The sequence below is a fragment of the Panthera leo genome, chromosome D1, assembly GCF_018350215.1.
Source record: "Panthera leo isolate Ple1 chromosome D1, P.leo_Ple1_pat1.1, whole genome shotgun sequence".
Taxonomy (NCBI): Eukaryota; Metazoa; Chordata; class Mammalia; order Carnivora; family Felidae; genus Panthera; species Panthera leo.
Window position 1 is genome coordinate 58,693,785 of NC_056688.1, and position 16,727 is coordinate 58,710,511.

The 16,727-nt window shown below is 37.9% G+C and overlaps 1 protein-coding gene across 4 annotated transcripts in view; it reads left to right on the forward strand.

The window, feature by feature from the left end:
- FCHSD2 (FCH and double SH3 domains 2) overlaps positions 1-16,727 on the forward strand; it is a 303,773-nt gene that overhangs the window by 250,007 nt on the left and 37,039 nt on the right. For 3 of the 4 annotated variants that reach the window (XM_042906961.1, XM_042906960.1, XM_042906963.1), the window contains one exon: positions 10,505-10,609. The exons of the other annotated variant lie outside the window; for it this stretch is intronic. In XM_042906961.1, coding sequence (XP_042762895.1) covers positions 10,505-10,609 — 105 coding nt within the window. The remainder of the gene's footprint in view (positions 1-10,504; positions 10,610-16,727) is intronic. 4 annotated transcript variants of the gene reach the window in all.

Sequence of the window (16,727 nt, forward strand, 5' to 3'; positions counted from 1 at the left end):
GGAGGGGAACAAAGGCGCTCGCCAGTGCCATCTCCCTCGCCATCCCCCAGCCAAAATCCCAAAGGGAACCAGTTCCTGCCAGGGAACTTGCTTGCACCACGCGAACACCCAACGCTGTGCTTCTGCGGATCCATCCCTCCGGCGGCAGGTCTGACTCCCTCCCGGTGCCACAGGGCCCCTCCCGAAGTGGATCACCAAAAGAAAAGCAAGCTGAGCCTGCCCCTCCTGCCTCTGTGCACCTTGCTGATCCACCCCAGCTAATACACCAGATCCCCAGCACCACAAGCCTGGCAGTGTGCAAGTAGCCCAGACGGGCCACGCCACCCCACAGTGAATCCTGCCCCTAGGAGAGGGGAAGAGAAGGTACACACCAGTCTGACTGTGGCCCCAGCGGTGGGCTGGGGCAGACATCAGGTCTGACTACGGCTCTGCCCACCAGCGCAAGTTATTCAAGATAGCACAGGGGAAGTGCCCTGCAGTTCTGCACCACTCCGGGGACTATCCAAAATGACTAAACAGAAGAATTCCCCTCAAAAAAACCTCCAGGAAATAACGACAGCTAACAAACTGATCAAAAACGATTTAAACAATATAACAGAAAGTGAATTTAGAATAATAGTCATAAAATTAATAGCTGGGCTTGAAAACAATATAAAGGACAGCAGAGAATCTATTGCTACAGAGATCAAGGGACTAAGGAATAGCCAGGAGGAGCTAAAAAATGCTATTAATGAGCTGCAAGATAAAATGGAGATGACCACAGCTCAGATTGAAGAGGCAGAGGAGAGAATAGGTGAACTAGAAGATAAAATTATGGAAAAAGAAGAAGCTGAGAAAAAGAGATAAAAAAAAATCCAGGAGTTTGAGGGGAAAATTAGAGAACTAGGTGATGCACTAAAGAGAAATAATCATGCATAATTGGTATTCCAGAGGAGGAAGAGAGAGGGAAAAGTGCTGAAGGTGTACTTGAAGAAATAATAGCTGAGAACTTCCCTGATCTGGGGAAGGAAAAAGGCATTGAAATCCAAGAGGCACAGAGAACTCCCTTCAGACGTAACTTGAATCAATCTTCTGCACGACCTATCATAGTGAAACTGGCAAAATACAAGGATAAAGAGAAAATTCTGAAAGCAGCTAGGGATAAACGTGCTTTAACATATAAAGGGAGACCGATAAGACTCGTGATGGATCTCTCTACTGAAACTTGGCAGGCCAGAAAGGAATGGGAGGAAATCTTCAATGTGATGAACAGAAAAAATATGCAGCCGAGAATCCTCTATCCAGCAAATCTGTCATTTAGAATAGAAGGAGAGATAAAGGTCTTCCCAAACAAACAAAAACTGAAGGAATTCATCACCACTAAACCAGCCCTACAAGAGATCCTAAGGGGGATCCTGTGAGACAAAGTACCAGAGACATCGCTACAAGCATGAAACCTACAAACATCACAATGACTCTAAACCCACATCTTTCTATAATAACACTGGATGTAAATGGACTAAATGCGCCAACCAAAAGACATATTGTATCAGAATGGATAAAAAAACAAGACCCATCTATTTGCTGTCTACAAGAGACTCATGTTAGACCTGAGGACACTTTCAGATTGAAAGTGAGGGGATGGAGAACGATTTATCATGCTACTGGAAGTCAAAAGAAAGCTGGAGTAGCCATACTTATATCAGACAAACTAGACTTTAAATTAAAGGCTGTAACCAGAGATGAAGAAGGGCATTATATAATAATTACAGGGTCTATCCATCAAGAAGAACTAACAATTATAAATGTCTATGCCGAATACGGGAGCCCCCAAATATATAAAACAATTACTCACAAACATAAGCAACCTTATTGACAAGAATGTGGTAATTGCAGGGGACTTTAATACCCCATTTACAACAATGGATAGATCATCTAGACACATGGTAAATAAAGAAACAAGGGCCCTGAATGATACATTGGATCAGGTGGACTTGACAGATATACTTAGAACTCTGCATCCCAAAGCAACAGAATATACTTTCTTCTCGAGTGCACATGGAACATTCTCCAAGATAGATCACATACTGGGTCACAAAACAGCCCTTCATAAGTATAAAAGAATTGAGATCATGTCATGCATACTTTCAGACCACAATGCTGTGAAGCTTGAAATCAACCACAGGAAAAAGTCTGGAAAACCTCCAAAAGCATGGAGGTTAAAGAACACCCTACTAAAGAGTGAATGGGTCAACCAGGCAATTAGAGAAGAAATTAAAAAATATATGGAAACAAACGAAAATGAAAATACAACAATCCAAATGCTTTGGGAGGCAGCAAAGGCAGTCCTGAGAGGAAAATACATTGCAATCCAGGCCTATCTCAAGAAACCAGAAAAATCCAAATACAAAATCTAATAGCACACCTAAAGGAAATAGAAGCAGAGCAGCAAAGACACCCCAAACCCAGCAGAAGAAGAGAAATAATAAAGATCAGAGCAGAAATAAACAATATAGAATCTAAAAAAACTGTAGAGCAGATCAATGAAACCAAGAGTTGGTTTTTTGAAAAAATAAACAAAATTGATAAACCTCTAGCCAGGCTTCTCAAAAAGAAAAGGGAGATGACCCAAATAGATAAAATCATGAATGAAAATGGAATTATTACAACCAATCCCTCAGAAATACAAGCAATTATCAGGGAATACTATGAAAAATTATATGCCAACAAACTGGACAACCTGGAAGAAATGGACAAATTCCTAAACACCCACACACTTCCAAAATTCAAACTGGAGGAAATAGAAAGCTTGAACAGACCCATAACCAACGAAGAAATTGAATCAGTTACCAAAAATCTCCCAAAAAATAAGAGTCCAGGACAAGATGGCTTCCCTCGGGAATTCTACCAGACATTTAAAGCAGAGATAATACGTATCCTTCTCAAGCTATTCCAAAAAATGGAAAGGGAAGGAAAACTTCCAGACTCATTCTATGAAGCCAGTATTACTTTGATTCCTAAACCAGACAGAGACCCAGTAAAAAAAGAGAACTACAGGCCAATATCCCTGATGAATATGGATGCAAAAATTCTCAATAAGATACTAGCAAATCGAATTCAACAGCTTATAAAAAGAATTATTCACATGATCAAGTGGGATTCATTCCTGGGATGCAGGGCTGGTTCAACATTTGCAGATCAATCAACGTGATACAACACATTAATAAAAGAAAAGAACCGTATGATCCTGTCAATCGATGCAGAAAAAGCATTTGACAAAATTCAGCATCATTTCTTAATAAAAACCCTCGAGAAAGTTGGGATAGAAGGAACATACTTAAACATCATAAAAGCCATTTATTAAAAGCCCACAGCTAATATCATCCTCAGTGGGGAAAAACTGAGAGCTTCCCCCTGAGATCAGGAACACGACAGGGATGTCCACTCTCACCGCTTTTGTTTAACATAGTGTTGGAAGTGCTAGCATCAGCAATCAGACAACAAAAGGAAATCAAAGGCATCAAAATTGGCAAAGATGAAGTCAATCTTTCGCTTTTTGCAGATGACATGATATTATACATGGAAAATCCGATATACTCCACCAAAAGTCTGCTAGAACTGATACATGAATTCAGCAAAGTTGCAGGATACAAAATCAATGTACAGAAATCAGTTGCATTCTTATACACTAATAATGAAACAGCAGAAAGACAAATAAAGAAACTGATCCCGTTCACAATTGCACCAAGAAGCATAAAATACCTAGGAATAAATCTAACCAAAGGTGTACAAGATCTGTATGCTGAAAACTATAGAAAGCTTATGAAGGAAATTGAAGAAGATATAAAGAAATGGAAAAACATTCCGTGCTCATGGGTTAGAAGAATAAATATTGTTAAAATGTCAATACTACCCAAAGCTATCTACACATTCAATGCAATCCCAATCAAAATTGCACCAACATTCTTCTCGAAGCTAGAACAAGCAATCCTAAAGTTCATATGGAACCACAAAAGGCCCCGAATAGCCAAAGTAATTTTGAAGAAGAAGACCAAAGCAGGAGGCATCACAATCCCAGACTTTACCCTCTACTACAAAGCTGTCATCATCAAGACAGCATGGTATTGGCACAAAAACAGACACATAGACCAAGGGAATAGAACAGAAACCCCAGAACTAGAGCCACAAACATATGGCCAACTAATCTTTGACAAAGCAGAAAAGAATATCCAATGGAAAAAAGACAGTCTCTTTAACAAATGTTGCTGAGAGAACTGGACAGCAACATGCAAAAGGTTGAAACTAGACCACTTTCTCACACCATTCACAAAAATAAACTCAAAATGGATAAAGGACCTGAATGTGAGACAGGAAACCATCAAAACCCTAGAGGAGAAAGCAGGAAAAGACCTCTCTGACCTCAGCCGCAGCAATTTCTTACTTGACACATCCCCAAAGGCAAGGGAATTAAAAGCAAAAATGAACTATTGGGACCTCCTCAAGATGAAAAGCTTCTGCACAGCAAAGGAAACAATCAACAAAACTAAAAGGCAACCAATGGAGTGGGAAAAGATATTTGCAAATGACATATCGGACAAACGGCTAGCATCCAAAATCTATAAAGAGCTCACCAGACTCCACACCCAAAAAACAAATAATCCAGTGAAGAAATGGGCAGAAAACATGAATAGACACTTCTCTAAAGAAGACATCCAGATGGCCAACAGGCACATGAAAAGATGCTCAACATCGCTCCTCATCAGGGAAATCCAAATCAAAACCACACTCAGATATCACCTCACGCACCTCACCACCTCAGTCAGAGTGGCCAAAATGAACAAATCAGGAGACTATAGATGCTGGCGAGGATGTGGAGAAACGGGAACTCTCTTGCACTGTTGGTGGGAATGCAAACTGGTGCAGCCACTCTGGAAAACAGTGTGGAGGTTCCTCAAAAAATTAAAAATAGACCTACCCTATGACCCAGCAATAGCACTGCTAGGAATTTGCCCAAGGGATACGGGAGTACTGATGCATAGGGGCACTTGTACCCCAATGTTTATAGCAGCACTCTCAACAATAGCCAAATTATGGAAAGAGCCTAAATGTCCATCAACTGATGAATGGATATAGAAATTGTGGTTTATATACACAATGGAGTACTACGTGACAATGAGAAAGAATGAAATATGGCCCTTTGTAGCAACGTGGATGGAACTGGAGTGTGTGATGCTAAGTGAAATAAGCCATACAGAGAAAGACGGATACCATATGTTTTCACTCTTATGTGGATCCTGAGAAACTTAACAGAAACCCATGGGGGAGGGGAAGGGAAAAAAAAAAAAAAGAGGTTAGAGTGGGAGAGAGCCAAAGCATAAGAGACTCTTAAAAACTGAGAACAAACTGAGGGTTGATGGGGGGTGGGAGGGAGGGGAGGGTGGGTGATGGGTATTGAGGAGGGCATCTTTTGGGATGAGCACTGGGTGTTGTATGGAAACCAATTTCATATATTAAAAGAAAAAAAGAATAAAATTGGAGGGCTTACTCTACCTCATTTCAAGATATAAAACTACAAAAATCAAGATACTGTAGTATTGGTGTAAGAATAGACTTACAGGAGGCGCCTGGGTGACTCAGTGAGTTAAGCCCCTGACTTCGGCTTAGGTCATGATGTCACAATTTGTGAGCTCAATCCCCGCTTCGGGCTCCGCACTGTCAGCATGAGATTGTCTCTCTCTCCCCCTGTCTCTCTCTTTCAGCCCCTCGTTCACTTGTGCCCTCTCTCTTTTAAAAGTAAATAATATAAATAAATGTTTTTTTTTGAAAAAAAATAAAGGACTTACAGATGAATAGAACAAAATAGAGAGTCTAGAAATAGGCACACACATATATAGTCCAGTGATTTTTAACAAAGATGTAACAAACTTGTAAAAATGTTAAATAAATTTTAATAAAAACGAATCTAGCCATGTTTTAAGCACATGACTAGGGTGCAAGGATGATTCAGCGGTAGAAAATTTATCAGTATAATAAACTGCATTTATCAAGTAAAGATGAAAATTTCTATGATTATTTTATACTTACCAAAAAAGCATATTATAAAACTTGTTATCTCTTAATGATTCAAAAATAAAACGGGTATCTGGGTGGCTCAGTCAGTTAAGCGTCCAACTTCAGCTCAGGTCATGATCTCATGGTCCGTGGCTTCCAGCTGACAGCTGAGAGCTCAGAGCCTGGAAGCTGCTTTGGATTCTGTGTCTCAAGGGGTGCCTGGGTGGCACAGTTGGTTAAGTTGATTCTGTGTCTCCCTCTCTCTCTCTCCCTACCCCACTTGCTCTGTGTCTCTTTCTCTCAAAAATAAATAAACATTAAAAAAAATTAAAAATAGATAAGTAAAACAACATTCACAGCCAGCAAGATAAAGAACTTTTCATCCTAACAAGGATATCTTCCTGAGACTTACTGCAAACATTATACTTGTTGGTTGTATTAGTTTTCTATATCTGCCATAACAAATTACCACAAACTTAGTAGTTTAAAATAACAGTACAAATTTCTCATCTCACAGTTCTGTAGATCACAAGTCTGGGTGGGCTTGGCTGATTTTACTGCTCAGCCTCTAGCAAGGCCGAAATCCTCTGGAGTAGGACCCACTTCCATGCTCATTCAGATTGTTGTCACAATCTAGTTCCTAATAACTGTAGGACTGAGGTCCCTGCTTCTTTGCTGTCAGTTAGGGGCTACCCTTAGCTCCTAGAGGCTACTCTCTCTGGTCCTTCTACATGGGCTCATACATCTCAGAGTCAGCAATGATGCATTGAACCCTTCCCATGCTTGGAATCTCCCTGACTTGTTTTTGGCCCCTCTCTTTTCTCATACCAGCTGGAGAAAGTTCTGTGCTTATAAGGTGTCATAATGATTAGATTGAGCCACTTTGATAATCCAGAATAATCTCCCTATCTTAAGGTCTATAACGCTAATATAAGTGTAAATTATATTTTACATATAAACAGTTTCAGGAAATTAGGGTGTGGACATGTTTGGAAGCCATTCTGTCTACTAAAATGGTAAAATAATAAAACAGTACCCATCATCACCACTAGTTTTTAGTGTCATAAGATTTAGTCAGTACATTAATGAAAGAAAAATAAAGTGTTTAAATATTAGGAAAAGGTACACCTGTCATTATTTATAGATGATGTGATTGTGGACTCCCCAAAATATGTGACCCAACTGTCAAACAGACATAATAACAGCTCAATAAGGTGAAGAGATTTAACACTATCACAGAAATCATTAGATTTCTTAGTAACTAGAAATAATAAATTGCAAAATGCAATTAGAAAAAAAAATTCACCATAGCAGTAAAATACTGATGAATTAACCAGGGAAATATCATGACCTGTAAGAAGACTTTTTTTTAACCAATGAACGTATAAGATGACCTGAGTAATTGTGGAGAGATGCCAAAAAAATGTGGATTTTTGTATTTATTTGTAATTTCAATGCAATCCCAATGAAACCAAAAAGATATTTTTATTTCTTAAAAGATTTTATTTATTGGGGCACCTGGGTGGCTCAGTCGGGTAAGCCTCTGACTTTGGCTCAAGTCATGATCTCACAGTTTGTGAGTTCAAGCCCCGCGTCGGCCGCTGTGCTGACAGCTCAGAGTCTGGAGTCTGCTTCAGATTCTGTTTCTCCCTCTCTCTCTCTGCCCCTTCTCCACTAGTGCGCTCTCTCTGTCTGTCTCTCTCTCTCTCTCTCTCTCTCTTGCTCACTCACTCTCTCAAAAATAAACACTAAAAAAGATTTTTTAAGATTTTATTTTTTTAATTAGTAATTATTTTACATTCTTTTTTAAAATTTTTTTTAAGTTTTATCTGAGAGAGAGTGAGCACACACAAGTGGGGGAGGGGCAGAGAGAAAGAGAGACAGAATCCCAAGCAGTCTCCAAACCATTAGCACAGAGCCCGATGTGGGGCTCAAACCCATGAACCATGAGATTTTGACCTGAGCCAAGATCAAGACTCACTTAACTAACTGTGCCACCCAGGTGCCCCTAAAGATTTTATTTTTAAGTAATCTCTACACCCAACATGAGGCTTGAACTTAACAACCCAAGATCAAGAGTCACACGCTCTACTGACTGAGCCAGCCAGGTACCCCTAAAAAGATATTTTCAAAGGAATTTAAAAATCTGGCTCTAAAAATGTTTCTGGGGGTTTTTTTAATGTGCAGGAATAGCCAAGAACAACAATAATGAGACTTATGTGCCTTAGCACATACTGAAATACAATAATGACCATAGTAATTAAAACTGGTATTATACAAAAATTAACAAATATATTTAAAAAAATGATCTGTATGCGTATGGACCATTAGATACTGATTGAAACCAACGAACCATAAAAAAGTCATTTTGAAGAGCCAAAGAAATTTCATGATGAACAGCATAGTAAGGCTACCAAAGGACTCATTAGTAGGTCTGTTGATGGTATTATAGTTTTATTTTTTCTTAAAGTTCATATTTTCAGAGACTTCTAATAAGGCATGTAGGAGTGAAATGACATGTTTGAAATTTGCTTTAAAATAATCTAGCCAAGAAAAAAAAAGACTAGGCAATGTAGATGTAGAAAAATCTTGCTGACTGTTGAGTCTTGATGATCAGTATATTGGAAGTTCAGCATACTAGGCTCTTTACTTTTGAGTATATTTGAAATTTTTCATAATAAAATTGTTCATGGCATTTCAAATCTTTGGGAGAAGGATTTATTCAGTAAATAGTATTAGAACAATTGTCTGTGCATCTGGGGAAAAAATATAAAGTTAGAGTCCTCCCTTCCACTGTAATACAAAATAAATTTAGAGTAATTAAAGAGACATGTGCTAAACACAAATGATTAAAACCTGGAAGATATAGAATATTTTTGGTATATTAAGATGACTTGTTTTTAGTGTTTATTTTGAGAGAGAGAACGAGTGGGGAAGGAGCAAAGAGAGGAGAGAGAGAATCCCAAAGCAAGCTCCACGCTGCCAGTGTGGAGCCCCAATACAAGGGCTTGATCTCACAAATCACAAGATCATGACCTGAGCCAAAATCAAGAGTCAATTACTTAACTGACTGAGCCACCCAGGCGCCCCTACAGATGACTTCTTAAGCAAGACACAAAACCCAGAACCCATAAAGGAAGAAACCAATAAATGTGACCACATAAAAAATAAACATTTCTGTAAAACTAAAGAACTTTAAAAAGTTACAAGAAAAGGAATAGAATGAGACATTTGTGTTTGTTTTTTAATATTTATTCATTTTGAGAGAGAGAGCTCAAGCAGGAGAGGGGGGCGGTACAGAGAATCTCCGCACTGCAGCATGGAGCCTGATGCGGGACTTGAACCCATGAACCGTGAGATCATGATGTGAACTGAAACCAAGAGTCAGATGCTTAACCAACTGAGCCACCCAGGCACCTCTGACGCCTCTGGCACGTCTGACATAACAGATAAAGGACTAATATCTAGAAAGATGTTTAATAAGTAACAAAAAGACAAAAAAAACAGAAGAATGGGTAGAGGCTATGAACGGTCCATTTATAAAAATAGAAATAAATACAGATGACCAACATATGAAATGATGCTATTAGAGAAAGTAAAATTGAAATGAGATGATCTTGGCAAAAATTTTAAAGATTGACAGTATTTAATGTTGGTAAGATACAGAAAAATATGCTCTCACACAGTACTAGTAAAAGACGAGGTATAATTTTTGGGGGGCAACTCAGCAATGTCTATTTAAATTAAAATACAGTTTTCACTTCTGTATTTTTATCTTAAATAAATATTCCTATATGTGTTCAAAGAGTCATTAACAAGGTTGTTTGTACAGTACTATTTATAATATTGGGAAATTTGAAAACTCAAATAGTAGAAAAAGAGTAAAAAATGGTACAGCTAAACTGTTGAATCTATGGATTAGAGAATGAAGTCAGTCTATTTGTACAATCATAAACAGTTTGCTTAGACACATTGAAGGGATGATAGATCTCATTTTAGATCTATTTTTCAGATCATTTTAAATAAAACTTCAAGTATGTAGAAATACACAAGCAGTAGTTTGGAAAAATACATGTAAATTGATGGGATGTGCCATTTTATATTAGTTGTTGTTTTATAACAATATATTCATGTAATTTTTAAAAATTGAAAGTATGTATATCAAAACATGCAATCCAAATAAGGTTTGTAGATTGTACCAATGTCAATATCCTGGTTTTTATATTGTAGTATAGTTATATAAGCTGTTGCCATAGGGGAAAGGGGCGAAGGGACTTTCCGCTACTTTTGCAATTTTGTAATTATATCAAGGGTTTGTTTTTTTATAAGTAACAAATAAGTGAAAAAATTAAAGGTTAAAAAAGGAATCGTGGCCACTTGTCACTAAAACCTAATAAATTACCTAAATACACTAGTCACTTAAGAAAAAATAGAGAAAAAAAAATAGTCATCATTTCCCTATTTTCTTTAATAGGTACTAGATGATCTGGAATGTCATGGAGTTGCAGTATCAGAACAAAGCCGAGCAGAGTTGGAACAGAAAATAGATGAAGCTAGAGAAAATATTCGTAAAGCAGAGGTGAGGTGGCAGCTAATTGTGGCATTTTGCCCAGCTCCAACAACATCACGACTATGATATATATCTTTAGGATTCAGTTTCTATACACTGATTAATTTGAAGATGATTCAACATCTTTATGCGTGTCCAGAGTATTATTTTTGAGTACCTGCTTCATACAAGGTAATACATGTAACAAAAGGCACTGAACCTATCTGAAGAGTTTGCAATCATGAAACATTATATAACAGAAGAATTATATCACAGTGAAGATACTAATTTTATAGTTTTTACAAGGTACAAAATAAATCAGTCAAATTAATGGCATAGAAATTGATACATATATGTTCAGAGCCTTGAAAAGTCCTCCCCCATATAGAAGGTTCACTGGTCCAGGAGCATAAGCTGATCTTCTAAAAAAGAGACTTGGTTGAGCAGACAAAACCAAAAACATTACAACCGTGGATTTTAATCTTTTGGTAAGGGGTCTTGGGACCCTTTGAGGATTGTATATGAAAGTGTGAAACCCTCTCTCCCACAAAAAAAAAAAAAAAAATACACATTTTTGTGCACAGTTTCCAGAAGTTCATGTACCCTAGAGTAATATTCTCTGATCTAGAGGCAGAGAGGTTGAGATAGAAAGAAGTTATTTGCAAAGGAGGAAGACCTAGGATATAATTTGGCAGTTGGATTAGATTAGAGTGGAGGTTTTTTTGTGAGGAAATGTGGTAGGAAGAAAGCAAAATAATTGTGGTTAGGACCAGTCCATGGAGAACCTGTGCACACTTGTATATAGTTATGTACCCAATGCAACATGTTGAAGGGATGTAGAAATAGACATTTTAAAAAGACTGAGACTATCCAGGCCTCAAGAAGAATATGTTCTTGTTAGGAAGGCCTCAAGAGAGCCAAAGATAACTAAGGCCTTAAAGCATAAATGCCAAGGAATGATCCACACAAGTATACATAATACTTAAGGAACCCAGAGGACACAGAGACCCCTGGGAGAAGTTGTTAGGGCAGGTAACACAGAAGAGGTAGGATTTGAGATGGGTGTTGACAGATGAATAATATTTAATTCGAGAGAAAGGGGTAGATAGCACAAGATTTGTGCTATGCAATGTTAAGAGGCATAACTGGAACCAAAAGAAGAAGGTAGGAAGGAGGCAGATTTGAAGCTGCCCTAACAGTCAGATCTGCCCAATGAAAGAATAAATTCCCCTGGGACGAGGTGCAGCACTGCAAGTGCTGTCAGGGACTCTATACAAGGAATTCTTTCATTGGTTGAGGGTTAATCTAAACTAGTGATTTTCACATGTCCCCTCAGGACTCTAGAGGTTTTGAGGAAATGTTTCAGTGGTTGGTTGGAGGGCAGGGGGAGGTGAGGGGAGAGGCAGCTTAGGCGAACATAGGGAGTATGAGCATGTTTTTGGCATAACCCCACAGAAGTGATCTGAACCAGAAAAGCTTGCCATCTGCCTGGTCTAGAAAAGTCCTAGTAAACCTAACTTGCCTTTGTTCCTGGCACATGATCCACAGCCTCCATAGTGAAGAGGGCAGGGTGTACAATAAATAGTCATTTTCTGCTCTGAATTCAGGGTCACGGCTAAACCACTACCCTAGTGTGCTGGCCAACTACTATTGGCAGCCCCTTGCCTAGTCTGAGAAACACTGGCTTGTGTAGAAGAGTTTCTCCTGGTATTTGTTTCTCTATACTCTGAGTGAAGTCAGTTTCGGAGCTTTGGTGGAACGGGATAGGTCTCGGAAGTTTTCCAAAGGGTGTGTTCTCTCTTGTATTTTCCGTTTCCAGACTCCCTCCATAGTGTCACTGTCTGGTACCATCGCTCCACCAAACCCCCCAGTAGTAGCAGTAGTAGGTATCAGTCACACAGTCTGTATTTAGGCTGAATGACCTGTTATTTCCATGAGTGTGCTAAACAGCCCTGTGTTTGTTAGCTCAAAGCTAAAAATATGAAGTGAGATTCCCACAACAGAATGACTCGTTTCTCCTAATACCAGTATTTAAGTCTGCATTCTCAAAGATAATTTCCTTACCAAAAATACAGAATATGCTAAAAACCATGATGCTAGATCCAGTATCTCAGTTTTGAATATCAGTGAAATACGGTTAATCTTACTGCTGTCTTACAATGATCTTCCACTTGATTTTCATCTATCAGATATGAAGAACAGTCCAGCTAAAATTAGATGGCAAATACATGAGTATATTACTCACTGCAGAGGTAGTACTTACCAGGTTGTCCTAATGACATTTTTGGATAGATTTCACTACAAGAGCCTTCAGAGGAATTGACAATAGTGGTTTTGTAGATTACCTTTTTCTTTCTTCTGCCTGCATATCATTTGCATTGAATTTTCCATTCAGCAGTTACTTACTTTATTATAAATAACTAATCAAAAGGGACAGAGCTGGTTAAAATTCCATTATATCCTTCATGTTTGATTTTTAACTCCCACCAATGTGTTACCCTCCCTTGTTGGGTAATCTACTTTATCTAGTCTTTTCTGTATTATGTTTCCATTCAGTGTTGCTGATTACAATAAAAACATCTGTGGTGCTCAGTAATAGATTAAAGAAACTTTCCAGACATAGATATTGAAAAATATAAATGGCCTGTGCTTTTCTAAAGAATATAACAATTACTTAATAATTATTGACTGGTTAATGTGTCACAAATTCACTCAGTTATTAGTGTAACAATTACTTAATAAACATCTGCTGTGCACCAGGCACTGATGGATATACTAGACATACAATGATGAACACACTGTGTGTACTAGATGTGGTACTGTTGGCAGCCCCTTACAAATCCAGGAGTTGAAACAAAGCAATAGCTGCTTAAATTAAACTTTAATAACAGTCCTCTTAACCTGGTATTTAGGTATTTGAATTTTTTGAAATGCCTTTTATCACAAAGACACACACATTCTGCATCTGACTTATACCTGTTTTAAAAGTAGCTTGCCAAGAAACTGAGAATTTTAAATACCATCTTTTTGGAAGCTGTACATGACGTATGTTGTTCCAGAGCACAATTACTTTTTGCATGTTTAAATTTTTCCCTTTTGGGGGGCTTGAGGGTAGTTCTCTTTTTTTTGATAGTGAAGAGACACACTGAGGAGACACAAATAGGAGAAAGTTAACGTAAGAAGTTAAAGATACTGGAAATTTTTAGTAATTCACGTTTGGTGTAAGGTCTGCAAGAAGGAACTATAGACTATATGATTCCTTCTCTAAGATACTAATTACATATTTTTTTATCTGAATGTACACTTGAAAGCCAGAGTACCTGGTATCAAGAGTGAATTAACAAAACCAAAAAAATCAATTATTATTTATATAAACATGTTTTCATAGGTACCATTTTCTCTTAAATTGTCATCCTATAAGGTTCTGTTGTACATCAGGAATTCAAGATTATTATGTCATCCTTGTACCTCAGTGACTCAAAAATGGTAATTAATACCCTTGCCAGCATGCTATAGGAGAAGCCCCAAAATTTCAGTTGCATAAAATGTAAAGCCTCCTTGCCACAAGATTAATGAAATGCTAAGGATAAGCCTGCTATAAAAACAGAATTTTCAATCATATTATATCGAAATTTACATTACCTCAGGGCCTGTTATTGTGAGTTTTCACTATACTCTTATAATAGTGTGTCAGCACACCTTTTGACTAATCACTTTCTTTCACTTTATGTGTGAATATGTTCTTTTTTTTTTTCCTTTGTGATTATTTATTTTTGAGAGAGAGGAAGAGAGCATGAGCGGGGGAAGGGGCAGAGAGCGAGGGGGACAGTTTCCGAATTGGGCTCAGCTGCTCACAGCAGAAAGCCCAGTACAAGGCTCGAACTCATGAACCGTGAGATCATGACCTGCGCCAAGGTCAAGCTCTTACCCAACTGAGTCACCCAGGTGTCCCGTGAATATTTTCAACTGTACGGAAAAGATGAAGAGTAAATAAATATTTCTCAACATGCTAAATTCAACAGTTAATATTTTGCAATATTGGCCCTATGTGTTTATTTCTATTCTGTAAAATAGAGGTTAAATCTCGAGGCCTTATTAGAGTCAGTATTTTAGGCAAGAATACTTGATAGATGATGCTGTTTTTCATCACAGAATGTTTTTATCAAGTTGCCTCTCTATGAATGATGCTAACAGTAGTCACTTAATTAGGTGGTGCTCCCAGATCTTTCCACTGTTCAGGTTCCTTTTTTTCTTTTTTTTTTTTTTTTTTTTGTATTTGCAGCTACCAGGTACTAGGCACCTCCAGTAATGGCAAATACGTATTTTTCTCTCTTTCTTAAGTATCATTTTGATGTCATGATATTTTAAAAGTCAGCTCTGGGGCACCTGGGTGGCTCAGTCGGTAGGTGTCTGACTTTGGCTCAGGTCATGATCTCACAGCTCTGTGAGTTCAAGCCCCGCATCAGGCTCTGTGCTGATGGCTCAGAGCCTGGAGCCTGCTTCAGATTCTGTGTCTCCCTCTCTCTCTGCCTTAACCCACTCGCATTCTATTTCTGTCTCTCTCAAAAATAAATAAACATTAAAAAAAAAATCAGCTCTATCAAGGTATAATATACATGCAGTAAAATGTAACCATTTCAAGGGAACAGTTTGGTAAGTTTGGACAAATGCATCTCCCTGAATATTCACCACCACAATCTAGATACAAAATATTTCATTCATCCCCCCCCAATTCTCTTGTGACCAGACAACAATTGACATGCTTTCTGTCTTAAGTTAGTTCAACTCCGACAATATGAGTATTAGATTACTTGGTATTGCCCTACACATCACATGCAAAGATCACCTTTCATGCTTTTATACAGTCTTATTTTTTGTCTTAATCTCAGTTTGATGAGCTAGTATGTATTCAAGTTCACTGATTGTTTCTTCTGTGGTGCATAATCTACTGTTAAGGCCATCCTGTCAATTTTGATTTCAGGTGTTACAGCTTCAGCTCTAGGAGTTCTGTTTGGTTCTTTATATTTCCAGTTCATGCCTGCTTATCTTCATGTTTTCCTTGAAATCCTTAGGTGTATTTATAATAATGACTTTAAGTCTTGTCTGCTCATTCCATCATATCTGTGATGTCTGTCTTTCTTTCTTATTGACTGATTTTTTCCTTTAGTTATGGCTCATCTTTTTCTACTTTTCAAATACCTAGTAATTTTTACTGAGTACTAGAAATGGTGAGTGTTTGGTTATTGGGGTGTCTGAATTCTCCTTTCTTCTTTTAAAGACTATTGAGTTTTGTTCTGACAGCCAATTCAGTTGCAGATCAATTTGATCCTTTTGAGGCTTATTTTCAAGCTTTGTTTGAGCTGGTTTAGAATAGCCTTTCCAACAGTGTGGAGGTTCCTCAAAAACTTAAAAATAGAACTACCCTATGACCCAGCAATTACATTACTAGGTATATATCCAAGGGATACAGGTTTGCTGTTTCGAAGGGGCATATGCACCCCAATGTTTATAGCAGTGCTATTGACAATAGCCAAAGTATGGAAAGAGCCCAGATGTCCATCAACAGATGAATGGATAAAGAAGATATGGTGTGTGTATATGTATATGTATATGTATATGTATATGTATATGTATATACATGTGTGTATATATATGTATGTGTATATATATGTGTGTGTATATATATGTATGTGTATATATGTATATATATATACACATGTATACATACATACATACATACAATGGAGTATTACTCAGCAATCAAAAAGAATGAAATCTTGTTATTCACAACTATGTGGATGGAACTAGAGGGTATTATACTAAGCGAAATTAGAGAAAGACTGATATCAAATGACTTCACTCATATGAGGAATTTAAGATACAAAACAGATGAACCTAAGGGAAGGGAAGCAAAAAGAATATAAAAACAGGGAAGGGGACAAAACAGAAGAGACTCTTAAATACAGAGAACAAACTGAGGGTTGCTGGAGGGGTTGTGGGAGGGGGCATGGGCTAAATGGGTAAGGAGCATTAAGGAAGACGCTTGTTGGGATGCGCACTGGGTGTTATACATAGGTGATGAATCACTGGAATCTACTCCTGAAAACATCATTGCACTATATGCTAGCTAACTTGGATGTAAATTATA